Source organism: Ambystoma mexicanum, chromosome 12 (assembly GCF_040938575.1).
Source record: "Ambystoma mexicanum isolate Mex_15411 chromosome 12, UKY_AmexF1_1, whole genome shotgun sequence".
Classification (NCBI taxonomy): domain Eukaryota; kingdom Metazoa; phylum Chordata; class Amphibia; order Caudata; family Ambystomatidae; genus Ambystoma; species Ambystoma mexicanum.
In genome coordinates, this window is record NC_090936.1 from 237791717 (window position 1) to 237816169 (window position 24453).

General features: G+C 44.2%; 1 protein-coding gene across 3 annotated transcripts in view; it reads right to left on the reverse strand.

Annotated features, from left to right (window-relative positions):
• The window catches only part of RERG (RAS like estrogen regulated growth inhibitor), an 881812-nt gene that overhangs the window by 800617 nt on the left and 56742 nt on the right, over positions 1 to 24453 (reverse strand). For all 3 annotated transcript variants that reach the window (XM_069628365.1, XM_069628363.1, XM_069628362.1), the window contains exon 2: positions 19967 to 20126. In XM_069628365.1, coding sequence (XP_069484466.1) covers positions 19967 to 20027 — 61 coding nt within the window. In that variant the 5' untranslated portion in view covers positions 20028 to 20126. The remainder of the gene's footprint in view (positions 1 to 19966; positions 20127 to 24453) is intronic.

Consider the following 24453-nt stretch of genomic DNA (forward strand, 5'->3'; position numbering starts at 1 on the left):
ACCAGTAAGGGCACCGGTGCCGGTAATCCCTTAGCGCCATACTACGAGGTCCCTCAGCGGGTCTCGTCCTTAACGTGTGGCCAGACCACACGTTAAGGAAGGGACCCGCTGAGGAACTTCAGGGCAAATAACGGTACCGCTAATAGCGGTACCGTTATTTGCTCCTTCCCCATTCCCATTGAGCCCTGTGGGGGCTCAAATGGGAATGGGGAAGGGCCTTGGTGAATGGAGAATTAGCACCCCGCCAACCTTGGAATGGGGCGGTAAATCCCCCATTCACCAAGGCGGAATCGGTAAAATACCGGCGGCAACCATGGCGCTAATAGCGCCATGGTTACCGCCGTCCGTGTAATGAGGCCCTATGAGTACCAGAATGCAAACAAAAAGGAAAATGTGGACAGAATAGACTGTTCTCATGTGACATTGGCCAACTTGCGTTGTCTGTCGTGTTTACATGGCAGAGTGGCCAGAGCAGTTAAAATGCTGGCCCGAACAAGAACAACATTTTTTTGATTTGTGACAATGGCTCCATAGCGCCTAGAGATCTAACCCACTGTATAAATATGCCCCCTGTCAGGCGTGAGCCTTCCATTCTGCACTGCGTTTCTCATCCTGCTACTCTTAGGTTTGCTTATCCATAAAGTCTGCGGCAAGTGACAGAATGCAAATAAATGAGGCAGGGTAGAATGTTCTATTCGCATGGGACACTGCAAGAACTTGAGGTGTCGGCACAGCCTGCGTGCTTCAATGTGTTATCAATATAAATGACTTACTTTGTCATTATTTGCAACAGGCATGCGCTACGTTTTGCATTATGTGAATAAAAGGCGGCGTTTTTCAAGCATGCCCAAAAATCAAGCCAAAAATATTTGGGTGACCTTTTATTTCACAAATGTACTAATCAGGTGCAGTGAGCTGTGGTGAGGACTTCATTTGGCACATGAGAGTTTACAATCCGAACTTTGCTGATGAAATAGTTACTGGTGATGAACTTGGCCCAGCCACCCATTTCCCAACAATTGTTGGTTGCAGGTTGGGGGTGGAAACCCCCACGGACCTGCTGGTTTGCGCAATTCTAAGACATGTTGGGCCTTAATATCATCACGTGAGTGATGATGCTGCACAACCACGCCACAACATCACTGTAAAAAGTGCAGCGCTTCTTCTGTCACTGCTGCGTAGCTGGCAACAGTGAGTTGCCTGCTTGGTTTTCCTGGCCACCCCCGCACCTACATCTATATTTAATCTGATGCTCCAGCAGATCCCACAGCCAACATTCGCATATGCCTGGCATGGGGGTGGGGGGGGACGAGTTTCTAGGCACTAGGCCGATGGAAGAGCAAAGTTTACTTTTGCTGGCTATAACCCCCATCAAAATTCAGAAACCCATCTGGAAAGCTCAACAGGGTCTATTCTTAGCCAAGCTGTGTAGCTCTAGGCCTTCTGTAAAGATAGCTGAATGCCTAACTCTTGAGTACAGTGCAGAGTTACACAGTCTGCTTCAGATGTAGCTTCTTGCTTTGTATGACTTCATTACCTTTAAGATGTATGCCCTATTTCCCTCTGTGCAATATGTGACAATACCAGTGTGTTCCCAGTTTGTGACTGGTTGTTGTTAAGGCATTGTGTTGATGGGTGCTCACGTTTTCCGAAATCCATTTGTGTGTCTCATCAATGTATGGCCTAATTTTGGCCTTTATATCACTTTGCTCTTTGGCTGAAGCATAAGGTATTTGTGGTGGTTTTCAGGCTGTTTCCTAACTAAAATACCACCCGCAGATTTTTAAGAAATACTGGTCGCAATATTTTTGGTATGCAATGATTTTTATTTCCACATGGGCAAACACTGCATGGGCCATACAGTTTCTAATCGGTAAATCAGTAAAATAGACTGTATTTCAAATAGTGCCTGTTTTATAGTTAAAGACAGGCTCATTATGAGGGCCATTGAAGGGAGTATTTGGCTCCCAACCTTCTATACTTTGACAGCAAGTAGAGTGAAACTCATAGAAACACCTTGGAAAAAAGTAGTTTCAAAATGAAAACATTACACAGGCCCATCATGTGACTGCCACATCCAATCCAATGATCAGTCCCATTGCAAGAGTCCGATCCTGCAGAGACTTTTACACTTCCTCTGAGGCTCAGGGCTCAGATACATACTCTTCCTCTTCTCTCTCTGCAACATCAAAAGGTTTAGAATCGAGCCTCTTGAAAGTTGAGTCTCATCATCAGTCTGGAAACCTTAACATGCTCTGAAGGCCAATACCAAGAACATTGACTTCCGAGGCCATCATTAATGGCTTAATTCATCTTTTATAAAGCACTTAAAACCTCAAAGCTATACGTGATAAATAAGATGAGGGGCCAACCTGTGACATGCCAGGGCGTAGTAAACGTAGTCTTAGACATGTGTATATTTAAAGAAAGTTAGATGGAAGTGGACTGTGCGTGTTGTTCTTTGATTCAGGGGGGTGCAGTTTTGTCAAATGTAGCGCCTATCTTGGCATAATTCTGGCATTGTGCAGGCTGCCTATTGTGCCCTCTTGTGGTATGTGTGGCTCACTTTCTCTCTGTCCCTCGCGCCCACTCTGGCGAGGCATGGCAGGGCGAGGAGAAGGGAGTGCGCCTGGCTCACAAGAGCAGTCTTGCCCACAGTATCTCCATAGGGTTAAATAAGAGCCTGGCCAACCCTGCTGCCGTTCATGCAGATGAAGCTGAACCCACTTGCAAAGGTTGGGGTACTAATAATGCACTTGCGCAATCTCAATGTCACTTGGCCTGGAAAGATCATTGTCTCTGTCCTCCCTCTGTTCCCCCTCCCTTTGCCTCGTAGCGCCTTGAAACACTTGTGTATAGGCACGTTATAAATGCCATATCATATCATATCTCTTGGCTATTCTATGTATGGTGTGCACTTCAGCATCCCTGAAATTATATTATTAAACATGAAATAATACTTTATTTCAAAATTGGTTAACTTATGCACAGAAATCATCCATGGTCATATTATTAAAAATTGCAAAATCTGTTCCTGTTTATAAAACAAAAAAAACATTGCATTGTAGTATGGCCGCTAGTATAGTTCAGCCTGGATGATATGAACAAAGGAGTTACATTTTGTTTTAAAACAGAGACATCAACAGACAAGTCTCACACTCCTACCCCTCAATCTTTGTACTGACAGCCTTTCAAGTGGAGCAATTTATAGATGTGGCTCACTTAACAAGCCATTGTTTTTCCACAGTATGTTGTGCTTAACATTTCAGTGTTAAGAACTGAACATGGGGCATTTCTTTTCACCAGGCCAGCACAGGTAACAGTTAGCTGACCAAACCTATGCATTCTTCAAAGAGAATTAAAATGCCACACAGAAAAGTTTAAAACTATTTTCTTTATTTTCATGTCTCTTTATTTGACACACCGAAACGTTTTTTTTGTATATTACTTTTTAGCTACATCTGGCGCATCCATGGGAAGGTTAACTCTAATTTTCTTGCTTAAGTATTCTAGTGGCTGCTTTGGGACATGGGCTAAATGCATCTGCTCAGCATCAAAGGTCTTTTAATTGCCTAAACAAACCAGCCACTGCCTAGCGCACACCAGATGGCAACTCAATGTCACTTGGCACCTTGATTAGGAAAGAAGAGTTCATTGTCTGTCACTGTGCAGACAGTAGTCCATGGCAAATCAGTGCAGTGATATGTGTGCAGCAATGATTTCTGCACTGCACAAGTCACCACCCCATTGGTTAGTGGCACCTATGTGGTGCTCTCATGTAACAGTACATATACCTGTTTTTGTCTGATGTGCCCAATGTCCATACAAGAGCAGACTGGAATGTTTTGTGCATATGATTCTGATGAGCATGCCATACTGTGCCCACACTTAAGGCCAAACACCCTTTCTACACTGCAGCACCAGGATTTTCACAAGCTGCAGGCCAGCACTAATAAGAGATGCTAATGCCAGCTCTGGTAGATAAAGCATGGTCCTTCTCTTTTTTGCCGAAATAACCCCTGATGCCTGTGTAATAGTGAGGAGGTAGCGGCTGAGGAACTGTGGACCCTTTACCATGCATTGGAAGCCAGTTTTGTGTAAAAAACTTCATCAGCTTATTACTGGTCAGGCTAAAGTTTGAAAAAGCTACAATCCTTTCTGTGTAGCTTTTCTGTGCATTGTTTATTGAAATGAAATCAGAATAAGCAACCTAATGCGCTGTTCTTGCAGGCATCCATTTTATATTATGCCTATATGCTTTTTTGAGTCAGTGCCCTGGTGGCAATAATCAAACACCAGACCCCTTCAGCCTGCTTGCAAGCCCTCTTTAGGTAGAGGGGGAGCAGGCTTTTTTACTGTTGTCAATGCAGTGAATTCTAAAGACCAACTGTTGTGTTATAAGTTTCAGAAGACTGGCGTATCTTTAGAATTTCATTTTAAAGATACCTATCAGTCTTATGAAAGTTATAACCGAGCGCGTCGGCAATGGACTCTTGTCGTCTAGCACTTTAGTCTTATCCCTCAGTGCCAACGTCTGCCCACTCCACCCGCCCCTTTTTTTCAGTTGTCATGATGCCTCCCCCCCAACATTTTCAGCAAAGTTACTCCACTGATCTTATTGAGTTCATATATGACCCTTTTGAACATTAGGGGCTCCACCAATACACACTTTTAACTTGATATGTGGCAACACAATAAACAGCTTTTGTTACATCACATTTTCTTAAGAAAAGGAGCGCAGAATCTGTGTTGTGTATGCCATTATCCTTCAGTAGGGAAACTAAGAGTCTTCATCCGGGGCCTTGATAACCAGTACAAAGAAATAAGACAATGGGCCAAGGTCTCCTCCGCTGCCAAACACGTGGGGCATAGGACACTCCCATTTGGGGCGCACGTCTTTGTGATGCTGGATTGGAAATTATAAACCTTATGTAGAGACTGTGCAAGTATTGAGGCTTTATCATGTATAAGTATCTCTCAAAACCTGCGCTTAACTTCCAAGATAGGTACGTAGGACCCCCTGAGAGTAGCCGGCATTAATTTGCCAATTTGACTTCTAGCACATATCTAGCGAGATTCTTAACTTGCGTGCAGTGCACTCTAGTGATGGCCTGGGGATTTGACCATAAATTGAATAAGCACACTTGCCTCAAGGTTTTTATAACATGTTGGAACCATGGTAAGGATTTACCTCCTTTAGTCTCCAAGAAGTGAAAAACATCATCTTGGTATCGTTTTAGCTCATGGGTTGACCGGAGCCTCAACCACAAAAATACCGGTCTGACGTTGGCCTATCTCTGGATCAGTCTCAATCCCAATTTCATATATAGGGGAGGGGTTGGTGTGGATTTAAGGAGCCCCAAGAGCGTTTTTAAAAAAGCTCCCTCCACCAACCCTAGTTTGTTGCAATCCCCACTACCCCAGACCTCAGCCCCATACATGGCTGCAAAGTTAGCCTGGGATACAAACATTTTAATGGCTGGCGAAATCGGGCTTTCAGCATGTAGGCAAATAAATCTGGCTATCCCTCCACCATATTTGTTCCAATTGTAAGGATGATTTCCCCACTTGGAGAGGCCAGGACCCCAGGTCATCCGTATGCCTAAATAGTAATACTTCTGAACTTGGTCAAGGAGAATGTTGTTGATTGGCACCAATATTTTAGCAGATGTGCTGTGTTTTGTACGAAAGACTAGCACCTTGCTTTTGCCATGTTCATCTTTAGACAAGGTTCGGAGCATTTTGTTACAAAGGCCTCCAGGGTGATCCCGAGCCCCCTTGGTGATGTAAATATTATGACAGCATCATCAGCGAAGAACAGTAAGGGGAAAATCTCAAATCCCAACTTGGGAGCGTCAAGGCAGTTTCTTCTTACGTACCTTACCACATCATCGATATATATCAAGAAAAGAAGGGGGTTAATATACAGCCCTGTCTTACCTCTCTTGAGACTTTGAATGGGTTAGTTAATTCCCCACCTGACCCTGGCTGTATTCCAAGAGTACAGCAGAATAATTATCTGCAAATGAGCGCCAGGGATGCCCGTCCAGCCAGATTTCCCAATAGGACCGGTCTTGACGCAGAGTTGAACGCAGTTCGTAGGTCGACGAAGGCTGAATAGACACTCATCTTCCTCAGGGCTGTGTACTTCTGTGAGACAATATGCAGGCAAAGAGCCTGATCAACAGTGCTAATTCCAGGCTGGAATCCTGCCTGAAGATGGTCGATGATATTTTTTTGGACCCAATCCTGGAGGTGCACACAAGTGGCTTTCGCAAAGATTTTCCCGACGCCACCCAATAGGGAGATAGGCCTAAAGTTAAATGGGTCACCCCTCCCTCCTTTCTTGTAGATTGGAATTATGATGGCTGTTCGCCAGGACGGTGGTACCATTTTTTGGTTTAGGAAGGCATTAAACAGGAGCCTTAACACAGGTCCCCATATAAGCAGCTCATCTTTGAATAGATCTACTGGGATGGAGTGTGGGCCAGGGGCTTTCCCCAACTTTTGAGTATTAATCGCGGTTGCGAATTTCACCCAAATCAAAATGAAGCGGTCCAACCACTGTCCCATTATGTTTACATAGATATATTTAACAGATCTAAGTTGCTTACAAGCAAGAAGCATGTTTTTGCAGCTTCGACTAGGGTGGTTGAAATTGTTTTCACACAGCAGTAAATGGGGAGAACTCAAAGAAGATAGTAAATGATGTGGATCCTCAAGAATTGTGTGCATCACCTGTCATAGGCTGATCAACTACCGATTCTGTCCTGTTGCATTTTGTAGGATTGGTTAGCGTGTTTTGGAAGCACAGAGCACAGCACCACTGCACAGGATCAATGTATAGCATTTTTTTTTAATGCAGCACCACTGCATGGGTTTGGTGCATTGCTATGATGCAATTGTTTCAAGCTATGTGTTGCCAGTGCAACTATGGACATGTAAATGAAGACAGGCTACACAGGTAAAAAACAAACCATGTTCTCATTTCAGAAGCACACATTTCTTTTCACATTCAAAATGCACACCATTTTATCACCTGAAATTCCTCTGTTGCAGGAGACACATTTGAGGATTAATAAACTAACCTCATTAACAAAAAACTAACATGCTAACTCATTAATAAAATAATGTGTTCTCCAGTGCAAAATGGATGGAAAAGACAGGCTCTGTAAGTCATTTTAAACGCGCATCCAGATTTCTTTTTTTCTTTTTGCTGCTCTGTGCTGCTCTGTCCACAGTATTTGCAGGAAGCAAAGACTCGAATAGCAGGAAATCAGTTTTGTTACAGTTGCTTACTGTAAAAGATTTCTATTGTGTGCAGGAGGAGGATAGAACATGAGGGATTCTTATTGGACAAGCATCATATTAGAGGCTGTAACCAAGTTTTCCTGTAGAATCTGGGGGAAGAAGAAGGCAGAATACATTTTACACAACTCTGAGAAAGACCTGACTGGTGGCTGTGGAGTTCCTGATTGAAAAAGCAGATCCCAGCTGCACTGCTGCAGAGACTGGGAATTCCAGACAATAATCCCTGGTTTGAGTAACGGCAGATGCCTGTTCTCACTGGGGGTGCTTCAAGAGGGAATTGCCACATCCAGAAGGCGACCAGCCGAAGAATTTCACATGCTGAACATATTAGGTAATTATACATTGCAAAGTACGGGGGCAGTGTGCATGAGTGCGAAACTATTCAGTCAGTGTAGAAGACGGAAATTTCAGTATTTTTATCAACATGTTTAATGTTGCGACTTTTCTCGTCGCTCTCTTCTCATTTTGTTACAGATAATGTTGACTGTGCTATTTCATTTATTTCTGTAAAAAGAGTAAGATCGTGTTTGAATGCAATTTTTATAATACACAAAAATATCTGAAAGCAGACGGGTAGTGTGTTTTATTTTCTCTTTCCTTTGTGCATTTACCATTACAGTGCTGATGATGTGGGGAGATGTTTAGACAGTGCAATTGTCATTTTTAAGGTAGCTAAAAATAAGACTTGGCTGCACCTGTGTGCACAATTTCATTCAGTATGAGCAATTATAAATAACTGTGTGTGTTATAGCCTGCTGAAGGTAAATGAGTCAGCAGAAATAGAGACCCAGGACATAGTTCACTGTTGTATATAAAATAGTGAGTGTTGTACCACATGTTAGCTCGCTGTTGTAAATAATTCAGTGTGAAATTGCCCATGGTGGCACACTAAAAATGAAAATGTGGTATTTCTGAATTCTAGGCCTGAGGTATCTCTAGTGATCACACGGACAATCTAAACAAAAATAAGGGGTTCTGGATATTGGGGCCACAAATAAAACAAAGGAATTATGCTCACCAAGAATACCACCAACCACGCATACCAACCACGCATACCAATAACGCATACCAACATAATGTATATACTAAAGTATCAGTGTGCTGAAATAAGGTATGTATACTGTAGTACTATATACCAAATCTAATCTGAATGCAAAGAGTGATTATTACTGAATTATTTTCATTTTGGCGGTAAGAAAATACCGCTAGGCCCCAAATCTATACAAAATACCCTACAATTTGCTGCTTACAGGTGTTCATATTTAGATATGCCCAAACACCCTGAAGAGTAGGAGAGATGACCTTGGTTCATACCTGCCACCATCACAAAGCAACCGCCTACGTCAGACCGGTCATGGAGAATTGTTCTGAACATTTATTAGACTATAATTTCAGTTTAAAGATTAGTGTATTCCTAACTAAGTTTTGTATACTAGGGAAATATTGTAAGGATGTGTATTGTTGAGATAAGAGATGATTTCATCAGTTATTATATGGTGCACTACAATGCATTTACAAATGTATAATTGTTATAAAACAGAAGTGTAGCAGTCATATAGTAATGAGTAACAGAGTGTCTATTATTGTGTAACATAGAGGTACCACTGGCTCTGAGATCAATTTGAACAGAATAAGTGATTAGCCAGTGTTAAGAATGGACTCCCATGTAGATCTATGTGATAACTGCAGATTTTACTGCATTTCACCACCTATGTATGTGGGGGGACCGCTCACAGTCTCCCCATTTTTTATTAACGTAACCCACCCCCGACATATACATACATTGGAATGGGGCAGTCGAATTTCGGTATTTTGGGCTATGCTGTGATGGGCTGTGATATTCTGGGGCGATATTCTCTCACATTGAGTGCACACGTTTGGGACTTCAAATGATGGCCCTTCCATGTGTATAATGCCATAGGTCTGCATAGCACACAGATGCTGTCACTGACAAGGGTCACGGTAGGAGAACTGGTACAATGTAACCGTCATTACTAAAGGTGGTGATTGGGAGTCTCTAAAGTTTGCAGGAGACACAAGTAGTATGCCTTCTGTAACAGTGGAGTAGCACTCATTCTGTTCAGAATGACCCCCAGAGCCAATCATGATGTGTACATGCAAAAATTAGTACAAGCTAGCTTTGAATTACTAAAGTGTTGCTGCACCTTTGTTTAATTAGCTGTTCATCATGTTCTTCACGTCGGAAAGAGGTTGTGGGAGAGGGTTTCATAGTGCACTTCTCAGACTGCCATTCGTTTGCCTCCAATTCATATGGATTTGAGTGCCTGAAGGTCAAGCGTCATCATGTTCGTGGCACGAAGGAATCTGGGTGACGTGTAGAGCAGTTTAAATAGGGACATTTGTGCATTAGCATGAAGAGCTTTGTGGGCCGGCACCAGGGCCTTAAACTGCCATCTTTGGATGAATGGAGGGATGGGCACATGTCATCATTGGCCAGAGACTTCAGGATTACCCTGCTGCAGATTTCTAGGGTGTTTTGGAATGGCTATTCAAAGTGCCAGGCATTGCCGGGTCTGCCATGGTTTTTAGGCATTGTGAATCTGGTATAATTTACACAGGAGCATTGCAACCTGTTATGATTTATTTATCTATTTATAATGCGCCGGAGCACGCAGGTATCAGACAGAAGAAGAGACAGAGAGTAGCAGGAAATAGGAGGTTCAGCACAGGCAATATCAGAGAAATTACTCAAACAGAACCGTTTTGAACCTCTTCCTAAAGCTCAGAATGTTCTTTTCAGCTCGCAAGTCTTTCAGAGGTTTGTTACAAGTCATGGCCACCTCTACTGCAAAAGATCTGCCTTTCCCTCAGGCCTGCTTGCTTTTGGAGACAGCAATACATATCCCATCACTTGACCTGGTAGCGATGTCCTTAAATCGGATTCTAGCTTCTACTGAGAGCCAATGCAAATTCCTCCTATGGACCGAGATGGGTTTGTGCCTAGGCACACTTTTCACTATGCGAATTGCATCATTTTGCAACACCTGTAAACACCCTAAACTACCCTACTTGCACCCATTAACAACGCATTACAATAGTCAATCCTTGGCATGATCAATTTGTGGACCAATATAGAACAATTGGCTTCTGAAACATAGGGTTTAACTAGTCGCAATAGTCTAAGATTGCATTATGTTTTATTAATAACACTTTGAATATGAACATCAGAGCTCAATGAAGATTCAAAAACAACCCCCAAGGTTTTAACCTTAGCGACTGTGCTAATGGAGTGCTTATCAATGGTGAAACCAGAGTACTTACTGACTAACCCGATTTACGCGGGCCTGGGATGAGCCAAAGAGCAACAGCTCAGTCTTACCAGCATTCAGGCACATCACATTGGTTGTTATCCAATTTTGGATTGATGCATAGATCACAGAGACACTCTCGGAATCTTTGCATACCCTCCACTTAGCTCTATGACAAGCTGCGTACCTTTGGCGTAGTTGGCAAAACACACTCCTATCTTATCTAATAGATCACATAGTGGGCGACAGTAGACATTAAAGAAGGATGGCAAGATGCTGGCACCCTGCGGCAGGCCGTATTTCAGCAGTTCTAGTAGGGAGCAGGCATCACCCCATACAATTTTGGACATCCTGTTGTGCAAAAAAGGACTTCAGCCAGGGGACTGCTTCACCAGAGTAATTTCCTGCATTTTTCAACCTGACCAGAAGCTTCTCGTGGTCCACCAGGTCAAAGGCTGCTGATAGATCTGACAACATCAGCAGTCTCACCTTTGTCCATGATTTGAAGCCTTTCAGTTTGTTAGTTCACCAAAGCATTTTCCGTACCATAACAGTCCCTGAAGCCGGATTGTCTGGGATGTAATGCCCCAGAATTTTCCAGATGTTCCTGTAATTGTGATGTCACCAATTTATCAATATTTTTCAACAAGAAGGGTGCATTGGTGATGGGTCTAAAATTTGAATAAACCTCGTGGTCCAACCCTGGTTTCTTTACCATGGGAGTCACTGCAACCTTTTTTAGTATGTCAGGTACTTGGCTTTCTCTAAACGTCGCATTGATAAATTGAACCAAAAATGGCAGGAAAAGCTCCCTGAATATTAGTTAAAGCTAATTCAGAAATAGGTTTAAAAACAAACACAGGTTGATTTGACTTACCCAATTCCACCATGGTCCGCGATAGTGCTTCCTGGTCCATCTTACCTAAGTTGTTCGCAATATGAGAGTGGGCTGCAACTGTCTTCTCCGCAAATGCTTTCTGAATTGCGTCACAGTCCGCATTAGATGGATTAAATTCATGAGGTGTGGCTTTGGGCTTTTGAAAGTCCCTAGGAATCTCAACGAGTTCTTCAAGTCATTTTTTGCACTGATTATTTGATATTTCCAAGGATTTCCATCTATCTTTATTAACCTGTGACTGGTCTTTCACCCAGACTCTTTCTGCTCTTCTTGTTTCTTTTTTCCGGTCGGTCAAGGCTGCGGTATACAATTTTCGGCTATTAGTCCTTTCTCTAATAGTCTTTAAGGAGGTTATCACCAACGAAGGAATCCTAGCTTATTAATCAATTCTCTTTGAGTAATACCTGGAAGCGTGAACATGAAATACTGCCACAGAGATAGTATTAATTAGGGGATGCAATGGTCTACACATCTTCCCATTCATCTTCCCACTGTGACAATTCTGACTTGACTTAGAGCCTTGTTACGAGTTTGGTTGTCTGGGAAAAATCTGCGTAAATGCAGTGATAACTCTGTTACCACCACATTACCCCCTCCCCAGTACCACACCGCTGAATTACAGGTTTGGCAGTGAGGTGAAGGAAAACCCTCCAGCAAATTTCTGGAGGAAATTCTGCCACCTTACTGCCAAAATGCACCCATTTCAGTGGTATTACTTCTGGTGGTAATGCCACCAAATTTCTGACTCCATCAATGGGGACTAACACCATCAATCTACCCCTTGTAATCCAGCAGTAATACCGCCAGACCAGGTTGCAGCAACAGTAATTCTGTTTGGTGGGATCTCGATGGATTTACCACCAAGATACCACCAAACTTGTAATGACGCACTTAGTCTACTCCACCATTTTAATACTTGCATTTGTTTCATTTTCTATACAATCTTGTTCCTTCCATTACAGCGTGTGCTTCCACCATCCACACAGCTGAACTGAACCAGGCATGTGAGACTATTTCCAAGCAGTGTATTCCTACCTATACTTCTTAACTTCCCTACCCGCTCTAGTTTAGCTTTATGGGGACTTGAAGTCACCCTTTCACAGAAGCATGCTTTCATCTTCAACTGCAGTGGAAGCCCCTTATTTTAGCTGGCATTTCCCCTAGACCGAGGGTCTGCAACCTGCAGCTCTCCAGATGTTTTGGACCATAGCTACTATGATCACATATAATGGACTATTTTGGCTAGGGCTAATGGGAATTTTAGTCCAAAACATCTGGAGAGCCAAAGGTTGCAGACCCCTGCCCTTGACAAAATAACAGTGATGTCCACATTAGTGTCATTTTAGTCTTTGGCTCAAATGAGAGATAACGAAATATAGGTAAAAAGTATACTAAGACATATTTCTATGTGATTATGAAGTCTGCATTGAAACATATGGACAAAGGTTACTTGGACTTTCCCACCTCTAAGTGGGGAGTGTAAAATATCAAAGCGGGAATATGCACAAGTATTCTTTTGCATGCATACCACTGCACACCGGTATGTATGAATAGTTGCACAACCACATGTAAAAATAAATGCACATTAAATGTTCTGATATATTCCTCACATTAGTTTGCCCGGGCCAATGGATAAGCACAAGCTAATGCCCACATGACCTGGACAGCATCAATACTCTGATTGTAATCATTATTCTGTTGCGATCTCACGCAGTAATCCTGTAGGTTGTTGGCTCCATTCCCTTCATCCGTCTGTGTACTCCGAATGCCACAGCTGTCCCAGACTGTACACGACGGGCTCGGTTCATGGAAAGGTGCGCAGAAATCCCACAAGGGCCATGCACCAAGAAGGACAGGGGGCAAGCCTGTGCACAGAATAAAAAAAAGGTACACCCCGCGCATTCAGGGAATTCACCGAACGGAATGGCCCTGACACGCCCCAACACAAAGCAAAAAAAGCCAGAACAGCTACCTTTTCATGCTCCCCCGGGCGTGATTACACGCACCCCTCAAACAGTGCATGGAGTCCCCATCAAGCAGGCCCGCATCTTTGGGACCCTGCGCAGGGTCCCCCACAACTGTTGCCAGCCCCCTGACAACATGAGTATGAAAAATCATAACTCAGTAATTACTCAAGATATCTGCATGCGAACCCCCCTAAACGCTCCTGCACCCTGCTAACCTGCGTATGGCCACCCCTAAGTCTGATCGAAACCCCGACTGCGTGCACCCACCCCATTATCCGACTCGCAATCTTACCATCGTGCAGCAATTCCATGCGCAAGGGCCTGTACGCTTGCCTTAGTGTAGCGGATAGTCCAGAGGACTTGCGTGGCCAATTCCCTGGCCCGAGTGGTTGCACACTCGAATCCATGAAAACGTCTCGTTTTGCGCAATTGTAGACGTGCGAGGTACTGCCTGCGTGCCATCCAATCTGCGAGTTGTGCCAAGCCTGCACAAACTCCATGCAAGTCCTGGAAAAGTACTGCACGTTCGATTCCATGAATCGACGAATGCGGATTTGCGCGCAGTTTGGCGTGCAAGCACCCTATTTTCTGTGTAAATAATTCTATGACTCAGGCCGTCTAACTATTGAGTGAAGCCCGTTACCTGACTCGTAACAGCTCCCTCCCCCACAGGTGCCACTGATTAACTTAACATGTGTCCATAGCCAGGGTTTATGGACATCGCTTTTTGCAGAAAAGCAGCTTTTGCAGTTTATCAGCTCCTAAAAACCTGTAATTGAACAATGGAAATACAGAAATTGCGAATTTCATTTTGATTATGAAAACATGTGTTGTATTCATGGTTCCAAGCGTGAACACATTACTGCAGTGTCAGCAACAGTAATATGGACTGACAGGAGAACAAAATAAATCATTGCCATTTAGATTCAGGTACATCTGGTATTTCATATCGAAAAACTGAAAAACCTGTAGAAAGTGTGCATGTGTGCCTTGTGTAATAATAGAATCATTGAATAAAGAATGTGATTTATTTGAAAAAGACCCCTTACAGAGTTTCCTTTCGAAGGAAAATGCCTTTCAGCTGCTTAGATCAGCCCCTTAGAATGCATGTGTGGTCATTTGGGATGTATAGCCCAATGCACTGCTAACCTTAGATGAACCCATGTTGATCTTTCCAGAACATATTGACCGCTTCAATTGTCAAACATATTGAGCAGACACATGCTGCGGAAACAAAATGCGACAGGCGGGGAAAAAGTGACAATATCTATACATATTGTACCAATAATCTTACAATCTGGCTTTCAAAAAGCTGTGTCCACGTCACACGCAGCTGGCTACATGCAGTCATATTCCCAAGAGAAAGAAAGGAATTTGTGAAGTTATCCATTTTCTTATGAGCATACTTTTTTCAGGGCGCTACCTGCAAGGACAAACTTATTTGCCTTCTTACGAGCCCAGCTCACACGCCGTTGGTAAAGATTCACGGGGGCAAAGCCTTAACCGGGGTATTCTTGGGGACCAACACTGGCCCTGTGATGGTGTCCCCCTCGTACTTTAGTTTTAAATTGGGGCGTGTCCAGTCATTTTACTGTGCAAAACTCACTGCGTTTTTCCCCGCACATGCTTAACTAAAGTTTGCCAAGGGGTAGGTTTATTTGCGGCAATGTGGACTGGGGAGAGAGTGGGGGATTGGGGGGGGGAGTGGAGGAGCAAAGGGGTTGTCCCCCATTTTGTAACTAATAAATAATGTTCACTACAAAAAGAATCTGCGAAGAAAAGTGATGAGGTAAAAACACGTGAACCGCTGCATTGACACATTGACATGCGTCCTCATTTCTGTTTTCTCTCACCTTATGATCTATTTTTCTAATAATCCAATAGTCGAAACATGTTTAAGAAAAACCGTACAAGCACCACGTATTGTTGTTTTAGATTTTCCCTCAAAAGTTGGTTACATTTTTTAACTTAAAAAATGGAATAGAAATGCAGGCCAAAATTAGTCAATGCTTGAATAATTTCTATCTTAATACCCGCCAATGTAATCAGCACGATACGTCATTAGTCATAGTGCCTTTATATTGGGTATCTTAGCAGATCTTACAGTTCACAACTGTCCCCAGTCATCAGCCACCTGCATCTAGCCCTGCTTTTTATTGTTTGATTATTGTTTTTGATCAAGAGTGACCTGCAAGGTGTGCCTTTGCGTTTTCGAATTTAAGTATGTCTCTGCATGCAAGGTGTTGTTAGCTGGAAAGGCCAGCAGAGGATAAAGACGACTCTTATGGCATAGGGCCATGTGGCGACAGCCGAAGGGCTAATAGACATGCAACCCTAAGGAAAAGTGAAGTAGCTGAAAAGGCTAGCAGTGTATAAGGCCAGCCCTGGATAAAGCCGGCTATTATGGCATAGGGCCATGTGGCGACTGCCGAAGGGCTAATAGACATATGCAACCCTAAGGAAAAGTGAAGTAGCTGAAAAGGCTAGCAGTGTATTAGGCCAGCCCTGGATAAAGCCGGCTATTATGGCATAGGGCCATGTGGCGACTGCCGAAGGGCTAATAGACATATGCAACCCTAAGGAAAAGTGAAGTAGCTGAAAAGGCTAGCAGTGTATAAGGCCAGCCCTGGATAAAGCCGGCTATTATGGCATAGGGCCATGTGGCGACTGCCGAAGGGCTAATAGACATATGCAACCCTAAGGAAAAGTGAAGTAGCTGAAAAGGCTAGCAGTGTATAAGGCCAGCCCTGGATAAAGCCGGCTATTATGGCATAGGGTCATGTGGCGACTGCCGAAGGGCTAATAGACATATGCAACCCTAAGGAAAAGTGAAGTAGCTGAAAAGGCTAGCAGTGTATAAGGCCAGCCCTGGATAAAGCCGGCTATTATGGCATAGGGCCATGTGGCGACTGCCGAAGGGCTAATAGACATATGCAACCCTAAGGAAAAGTGAAGTAGCTGAAAAGGCTAGCAGTGTATGAGGCCAGCCCTGGATAAAGCCGGCTATCATGGCATAGGGCCATGTGGCGACTGCCGAAGGGTTAATAGACATATGCAACCCTAAGGAAAAGTGAAGTAGCTGAAAAGGCTAGCAGTGTATAAGGCCAGCCCTGGATAAAGCCGGCTATTATGGCATAGGGCCATGTGGCGACTGCCGAAGGGTTAATAGACATATGCAACCCTAAGGAAAAGTGAAGTAGCTGAAAAGGCTAGCAGTGTATAAGGCCAGCCCTGGATAAAGCCGTCTATTATGGCATAGGGCCATGTGGCGACTGCCGAAGGGCTAATAGACATATGCAACCCTAAGGAAAAGTGAAGTAGCTGAAAAGGCTAGCAGTGTATAAGGCCAGCCCTGGATAAAGCCGGCTATTATGGCATAGGGCCATGTGGCGACTGCCGAAGGTCTAATAGACATATGCAACCCTAAGGAAAAGTGAAGTAGCTGAAAAGGCTAGCAGTGTATAAGGCCAGCCCTGGATAAAGCCGGCTATTATGGCATAGGGCCATGTGGCGACTGCCGAAGGGTTAATAGACATATGCAACCCTAAGGAAAAGTGAAGTAGCTGAAAAGGCTAGCAGTGTATAAGGCCAGCCTTGGATAAAGCCGGCTATTATGGCATAGGGCCATGTGGCGACTGCCGAAGGGTTAATAGACATATGCAACCCTAAGGAAAAGTGAAGTAGCTGAAAAGGCTAGCAGTGTATAAGGCCAGCCCTGGATAAAGCCGGCTATTATGGCATAGGGCCATGTGGCGACTGCCGAAGGGTTAATAGACATATGCAACCCTAAGGAAAAGTGAAGTAGCTGAAAAGGCTAGCAGTGTATAAGGCCAGCCCTGGATAAAGCCGGCTATTATGGCATAGGGCCATGGGGCGACTGCCGAAGGGCTAATAGACATATGCAACCCTAAGGAAAAGTGAAGTAGCTGAAAAGGCTAGCAGTGTATAAGGCCAGCCCTGGATAAAGGCGACTCTTATTTCATAGGGCCAATTGGCGACTGCCGAAGGGCTAATAGACATATGCAACCCTAAGGAAAAGTGAAGTAGCTGAAAAGGCTAGCAGTGTATAAGGCCAGCCCTGGATAAAGCCGGCTATCATGGCATAGGGCCATGTGGCGACTGCCGAAGGGTTAATAGACATATGCAACCCTAAGGAAAAGTGAAGTAGCTGAAAAGGCTAGCAGTGTATAAGGCCAGCCCTGGATAAAGCCGGCTATTATGGCATAGGGCCATGTGGCGACTGCCGAAGGGTTAATAGACATATGCAACCCTAAGGAAAAGTGAAGTAGCTGAAAAGGCTAGCAGTGTATAAGGCCAGCCCTGGATAAAGCCGTCTATTATGGCATAGGGCCATGTGGCGACTGCCGAAGGGCTAATAGACATATGCAACCCTAAGGAAAAGTGAAGTAGCTGAAAAGGCTAGCAGTGTATAAGGCCAGCCCTGGATAAAGCCGGCTATTATGGCATAGGGCCATGTGGCGACTGCCGAAGGATTAATAGACATATGCAACCCTAAGGAAAAGTGAAGTAGCTGAAAAGGCTAGCAGTGTATAAGGCCAGCCCTGGATAAAGCCGGCTATTATGGCATAGGGCCATGTGGCGACTGCCGAAGGGCTAATAGACATATGCAACCCTAAGGAAAAGTGAAGTAGCTGAAAAGGCTAGCAGTGTATAAGGCCAGCCCTGGATAAAGGCGACTCTTATGGCATAGGGCCATGTGGCGACTGCCGAAGGGCTAATAGACATATGCAACCCTAAGGAAAAGTGAAGTAGCTGAAAAGGCTAGCAGTGTATAAGGCCAGCCCTGGATAAAGCCGGCTATTATGGCATAGGGCCATGTGGCGACTGCCGAAGGGTTAATAGACATATGCAACCCTAAGGAAAAGTGAAGTAGCTGAAAAGGCTAGCAGTGTATAAGGCCAGCCCTGGATAAAGCCGGCTATTATGGCATAGGGCCATGTGGCGACTGCCGAAGGGTTAATAGACATATGCAACCCTAAGGAAAAGTGAAGTAGCTGAAAAGGCTAGCAGTGTATAAGGCCAGACCTGGATAAAGCCGGCTATTATGGCATAGGGCCATGTGGCGACTGCCGAAGGGTTAATAGACATATGCAACCCTAAGGAAAAGTGAAGTAGCTGAAAAGGCTAGCAGTGTATAAGGCCAGCCCTGGATAAAGCCGGCTATTAATGCATAGGGCCATGTGGCGACTGCCGAAGGGTTAATAGACATATGCAACCCTAAGGAAAAGTGAAGTAGCTGAAAAGGCTAGCAGTGTATAAGGCCAGCCCTGGATAAAGCCGGCTATTATGGCATGGGGCCATGTGGCGACTGCCGAAGGGCTAATAGACATATGCAACCCTAAGGAAAAGTGAAGTAGCTGAAAAGGCTAGCAGTGTATAAGGCCAGCCCTGGATAAAGGCGACTCTTATGGCATAGGGCCATGTGGCGACTGCCGAAGGGCTTATAGACACATGTAACCCTGCTCACTGCTGGCCAAAGACTTTTGTCACCCAAGGAAAAGTGAAATAACTGACTTGCATCAACAAGAAACATGACATGGCCACGTGAAGAGGATCTCCAGGGCTGTGCACCAACATGTTTCTTTAATTGATTAAAAAATAATGAATCTTTTATAAGGGGCTTAATTACAGAGACGAGTTTCAAAGCGCGGGATGAACCTGTGTTGCTCTGCCTTATCTTGCTTCCAAGACAAACATGTTACCCCTGAGCTATCCTCCTGGCTCAGTAAAATTTAGCAACCAATAGTCACATAACACAGAGGCCATTTTTGTTTGAAAGTCTTGCTATATAGCCCCTGCTCTCAGAATGCTTGGAGCTATAAATTGGGGTCTACTCTAACTAACTGGTTTGTCATTCACAGACTCTGCTATCTGGTTTATGCATATTGTATGTACATGTATATATTAAGTACATTTTATTTGTTACCAAAGATGTATATTTATTTATGCATTTGTGGCAGCGCGCAAAGCCCTTGGACATCTAGGGGCTAGTTGCGAACATAAGGCATCAGGTAACATATTAACATTATCACAAAACGCTTCCCAGAAGTAAAATTGGCACGGTCTGAGCTGCTTCCACGTTCTCCTCCCGTATAAATACATCATGGCACCTTTAAAGCGAGCTATGTGGCTGCTGTGCTAGACGAGAGGAACAGCCTTGCCTTGTTCCCGCCGTCAAAGGTGTTTAGATTCCAAAAGCATCTGTTGCAACGCAGCGCCTGTAAAGAAGATCCAATCGGCGGCCTCCCAGCATGGCAACCAGTCAGCTTTTCGGGATAGTGGGGACTGATGGGAGCCGCGGCGGCATTCCTGAAATATCCCCCCGCCCCTCCACTCTTTCAGCACAACTAAGGAGGAAATTGCCCTAAAAAAACAAACTTCGCTTGGGTTCAGTAAACAGCGCTAATACAAACGCACTGTTTGTCCAACAGCGTTGCGCACACACTGACTAACACGTCGTGTCGATAATGGAGGGGGTAAACACGGCAACCGGGGCCTACCTGACTTTCCCACACCGGCTTGGCCGAAGATGGCCAGCTTCACTTCCGCGCACTTGGCCATCGCACGTGACTTGAGTTCTCAGATGCAAAGAGGCAGCACAGGGAACGTGGGGCGTGACAGAAGTTCCAGCCTCACCATGTCATTCTGGATTCCTTGGGCCTGCAATTATAAACAAAGGCATGGCATTACTTGAGAATGCACAATACACGTATGGTAACATTCAGACTTTCTTAAGAGTTCTAAACTATTGGCAAAAAGTGCTTAGCTTCACAATGACTTTATTTATTTTAGAAAGGAATTCTACATACAAAGACTGGGATATTGATCAATGTTGTGTAACAGTTCCCTTTATATAACGCTCTGAAACTTCAGGAGAACCACCTTCGGTTCCGAAACACCTGAAGACCTTCCTCTTTGCTTCTGCCTCCTCTTCCTCTCCCCTGCTGACCTGTCTGTTTCTGCACTGGGCACCTGATTACCCTCTGATCTCAGGCCCAGATCCCTGCCCACCCAGCTGCATACATGCACTGCCTCCTAGCAACCCTTGCACTTGGTCTGTATCTGCAACCCTACAGCCCCCTTACCTGCACTTAGTGACACCCTTAGTCTGTGCTTCATTCCTACACTTGCCTCCTGCTGGCAGCACTGCCTTTTGTTGTTTTGATCACATGTTCAGCACTTTCGACTCCTCCCCTTCCCTCTCCCCTGCACTTGCACATTCTCAATGTCACTGGGCCTAGTAAGATCGTTGTTATGTCCTCCCTTGCCTCATCGTTCCCTGAAACACTTGTGTATGGGTGCGATATAAATAAAATATCATATCATATCATATGGGTAGATATTAAATAGTAAAAATGTATGCTTAACTGAATTGTTGGCCGACTCCATATTCACTATTGCATTTGTCAATGTATTGAAATTACAAACCTAGCTGGTTAGGTGAGGTTTTATTACTTTGAGGTTTCATTATAATCTTTTGCTTAAATGCCTATTTTTCAAACACCTTTATAGCAGCCATAAAACAGCAGGTAGCAACCCCTTAAAGACGCACACAAAGAAACGCGAAGGGTAGACTTGGAAATCTAATCTGCTAACTAGACCTTACACCCCTGTTTTGACCGAACATTCACATAATGCCCTCAATTAACAGGACACAGTAACTGCAGTCCAGGGTGAGAAGGTTAGTCAAAGGCTGCACTATGTAACGGAACTCCCATAAGCACCCAGCCTCAGCCTAAGAGGATTCCTGCCTCACTCACGATTAGCACTGTGGAAGGGGGCGTTGGCCAATCAGGTTGCTAGGAATGCAGGCTGTATTCTATGTAGCAAGCCTGTGTTCTAAGCAGCCTGGGTGCTGCTAGGCAGTGGCCCCTTCCCTTCCCCACTCCTCCTCCCCCCTCTTAGCTCCAATGTATTGTGTAATTTAAAAATACAATTTTAAAAATGTACTTCACTGTTTGGCCAGGTGCCACACACCAGGCTTTCCCAAGTCCATTTCACTGTTGATGACGTCACAACATTGAAAACAGACTCGGGAAACAATGGCGCGGCATGGGCCGTGCTACAAAATGTTCTTCTGTAAAAAAAAAAAAAAAAGAAGAAAAAAACATTAGCACCTGCGTAGAAAACAACACAGATGTGAATGGCGATAAGCCCCAAGGCGGCAGGTCTCGGGGCATTTTGTGTTAAGGGACCCTTGCTTCGCCCAGGCCCTTTACTTGGGCGGCAGGCCAGTATCAACTGGGTCGGCCCGCCGTCTCGGGCCATATCACCTCAATATAATTGTTATCTTAAAGGCCATAGCAGGATTCAAAAACCACCAGGAAGGGAGGACTGGAGCTTCCCCCCACCCAAGGAAGCCATGCTCAAAATCCTACACCCATATTTCCTTCCTGCTTTCCCATTTATAGCGCTTGGCCATTCAGTGCTAAGGGGAGCAAATAGAGGGGGTCTGCCCACTATGGGCCTAATTCATGGAAAAATATGCATTTTTCCTGCAGTGCAAGAATGACACTGCGTGAGCTTGAGCGCATAATCAAAAATATTTGTGGAATTGTTCCCGCAAAGTAGACCTATACACAAGTCGCTGCCGGAATGCCCCATAGATAGGCTGTGTGACAGTACTTTGCACGCAAGCACCAGCTTAGGGTTTTGCTGATATGACATGCATGCGGAAACCAAAAAAAACTTGTTTTGCTCACATTTCAGGGAGCATTTTCAAATTTGGTAAATTCGGATTCCTGACACAACCCCTCCCAAATGTTGTTTAGGGCCATAGGGATGTAAGTAGAACTGTTTTGTTGTCTATTTTCTTGGGAATGGCATCTCCATGCCTAGGCTCACCATGTAGTGGGTAAATTCCGGACATACCCCCTGACGCAGCAAACACCTCTTCTCCAGCGAGCTCTCATTGCAGTACTGAGCCCCATAGAATGCAGTTGAGTTCAGGATAATTTCAGTCCAATTGTAGACAGAGCTCCCCCACCTTTTCCTGCTCATGCCGTCCTGAGCATCTATTTATCCCTCGCCATCACCCCAACCGTCTACCCGCGTTTGCTCTTCCCTACCATTACTGAACGTTCTATCATACGCCACCTTTGCCTCTCTGACCGGGGAAGCCCATTGACGCCATACAATATTGCAGTAGATGATATACAAATCCAAGATTACATAGCAAACACTGGATGCTTTCAAATACTGATACAGTTCCCAGGTGTCTAATTCACCTTTTGTGGAATGATCCAAAGATGCAATTCAACTCTTTTCATTTTAAAGCTACAAAAACATAAATATTTTACTTCGGATAACTGAAAGTTCAACTTGAATCAGCCAATCAGAAGACTTATAATGTGTTCAGTAGCTGTGGTTATTTCATAACATTTCTAGCTGTTGCATGTTGTGGAGTAACTTAAGAAGCACAAAAGCACACAGTGCACACAAGGTATGTAATGTATCCAAGAAGGCTAACCTAACTTTAAATGGATGGTCCCCACACTAGCCCCCAAAACGGGGATGTGTGTTTTTTTACTCAGTGCCTTCACTGCGTACAACTCTTCTTTGTTCCACTTTCTGAAATGCTCCACTATTGCCTATCATTGCACGACAGAATTCTGGAATCTGCTTTGCAACAGCACAAATGCACAGTGACAAGGAGACAGCAAGGAAGGCAGCAGCAGATCGACCATACATGGGGATCTAGACATACTGCATTGCTGGATGAAGCTGCTTTGAAAGGGGGCAAGCAGTTCCTTTTGATCCTTGTATGAGGGCCCTCACCTTCCCCCAAACCCAAGCCAGTTAATAACAGGGTAACAAAATTGGGAGAGAGAGATGCCTGTCTCTGTGTCAGAGTACAATTCATGTGGTTTTGATATTCGGCTTGGCGGGATTAAGAGGGTGGGGTTAGTCAGGCAAATTCTATCTCTAATGGGGGTACCCAAGCCCTGTTTGCAGGTCAGACAAGATGCATAGCACCATCATAAATATATGGGTCAGTTAACTATTCTCTAAGAGTTCAGTGATTAAAGTGCTGTGCAAATGTAGACAGAGCGTGGACCTCTGCAACAGAACAGGGCGCATGTTTTGTACAATGTCATCCCGCTTCAATGCGCTTTAAGCACAAAGTGACAACACACGCATGCCCACATCAGCAGAGCTCTCAGTGAATGCAACAGAATGTGTCTAGCGTGGGATGTTTATTGCCGGTCACTTTACAAGTCATCTCAATATTGGGGTCAGTCTGTTGAAGGATTCACACCTATGGGGGAACACATTAACTTCGTTAGGTTCCCAGAAAGCCTGACTTAACAGTCCGAGCAAAACAATGCTATTAGGAAGAGCTGCAGCAAAACGAATGCCAGAGAGTGCTACCACCCTCCCATCAAGCCCCCCAACAGTGCTAAGGCTATTAGCATCCATAGGAGATAACAAACTGGAGTCCAGTATTTGAAAAAAGGATATTTTGCAAAGCTGTGGTGTCCTGGCACCTCTCAGCGTGCATCTATTACTAAGGGTCTTCCTCTAATGTTCTATTATGGGGGGCTATCCCTGAACTAGGAATTAACACCAAATTACAATAAGCAAGATGATAGGTTACCCCTCCCTCTTTTAATAACATTCAGCCACCTGAAGAAATGATGCAGATACATTGTATCACTGCATACTGTCTTCACCACACATAAATACTCATAGTTAAAAACACAGTTTATTTTTACTCATAAATATTACAAATCATCAACATCAAAAATTGATAATTTCACACATGAATACATCTTAAACATAACAATGTGCAAACAATTCTCAACAAGTGCAAACAATGCAAACAAGTGCTATGGGGTTAGTATTAAAGTGCAAATCATGCAATAAAGTTCATTGTACATCAAACTTTCCTTTACCTTTAATAAAACTTGAGGGAACATTACATCACTCAGGAATTACTGATTTAACTGTCCACCAGACTAATTCAAACCTTAAAAACACAACTGTT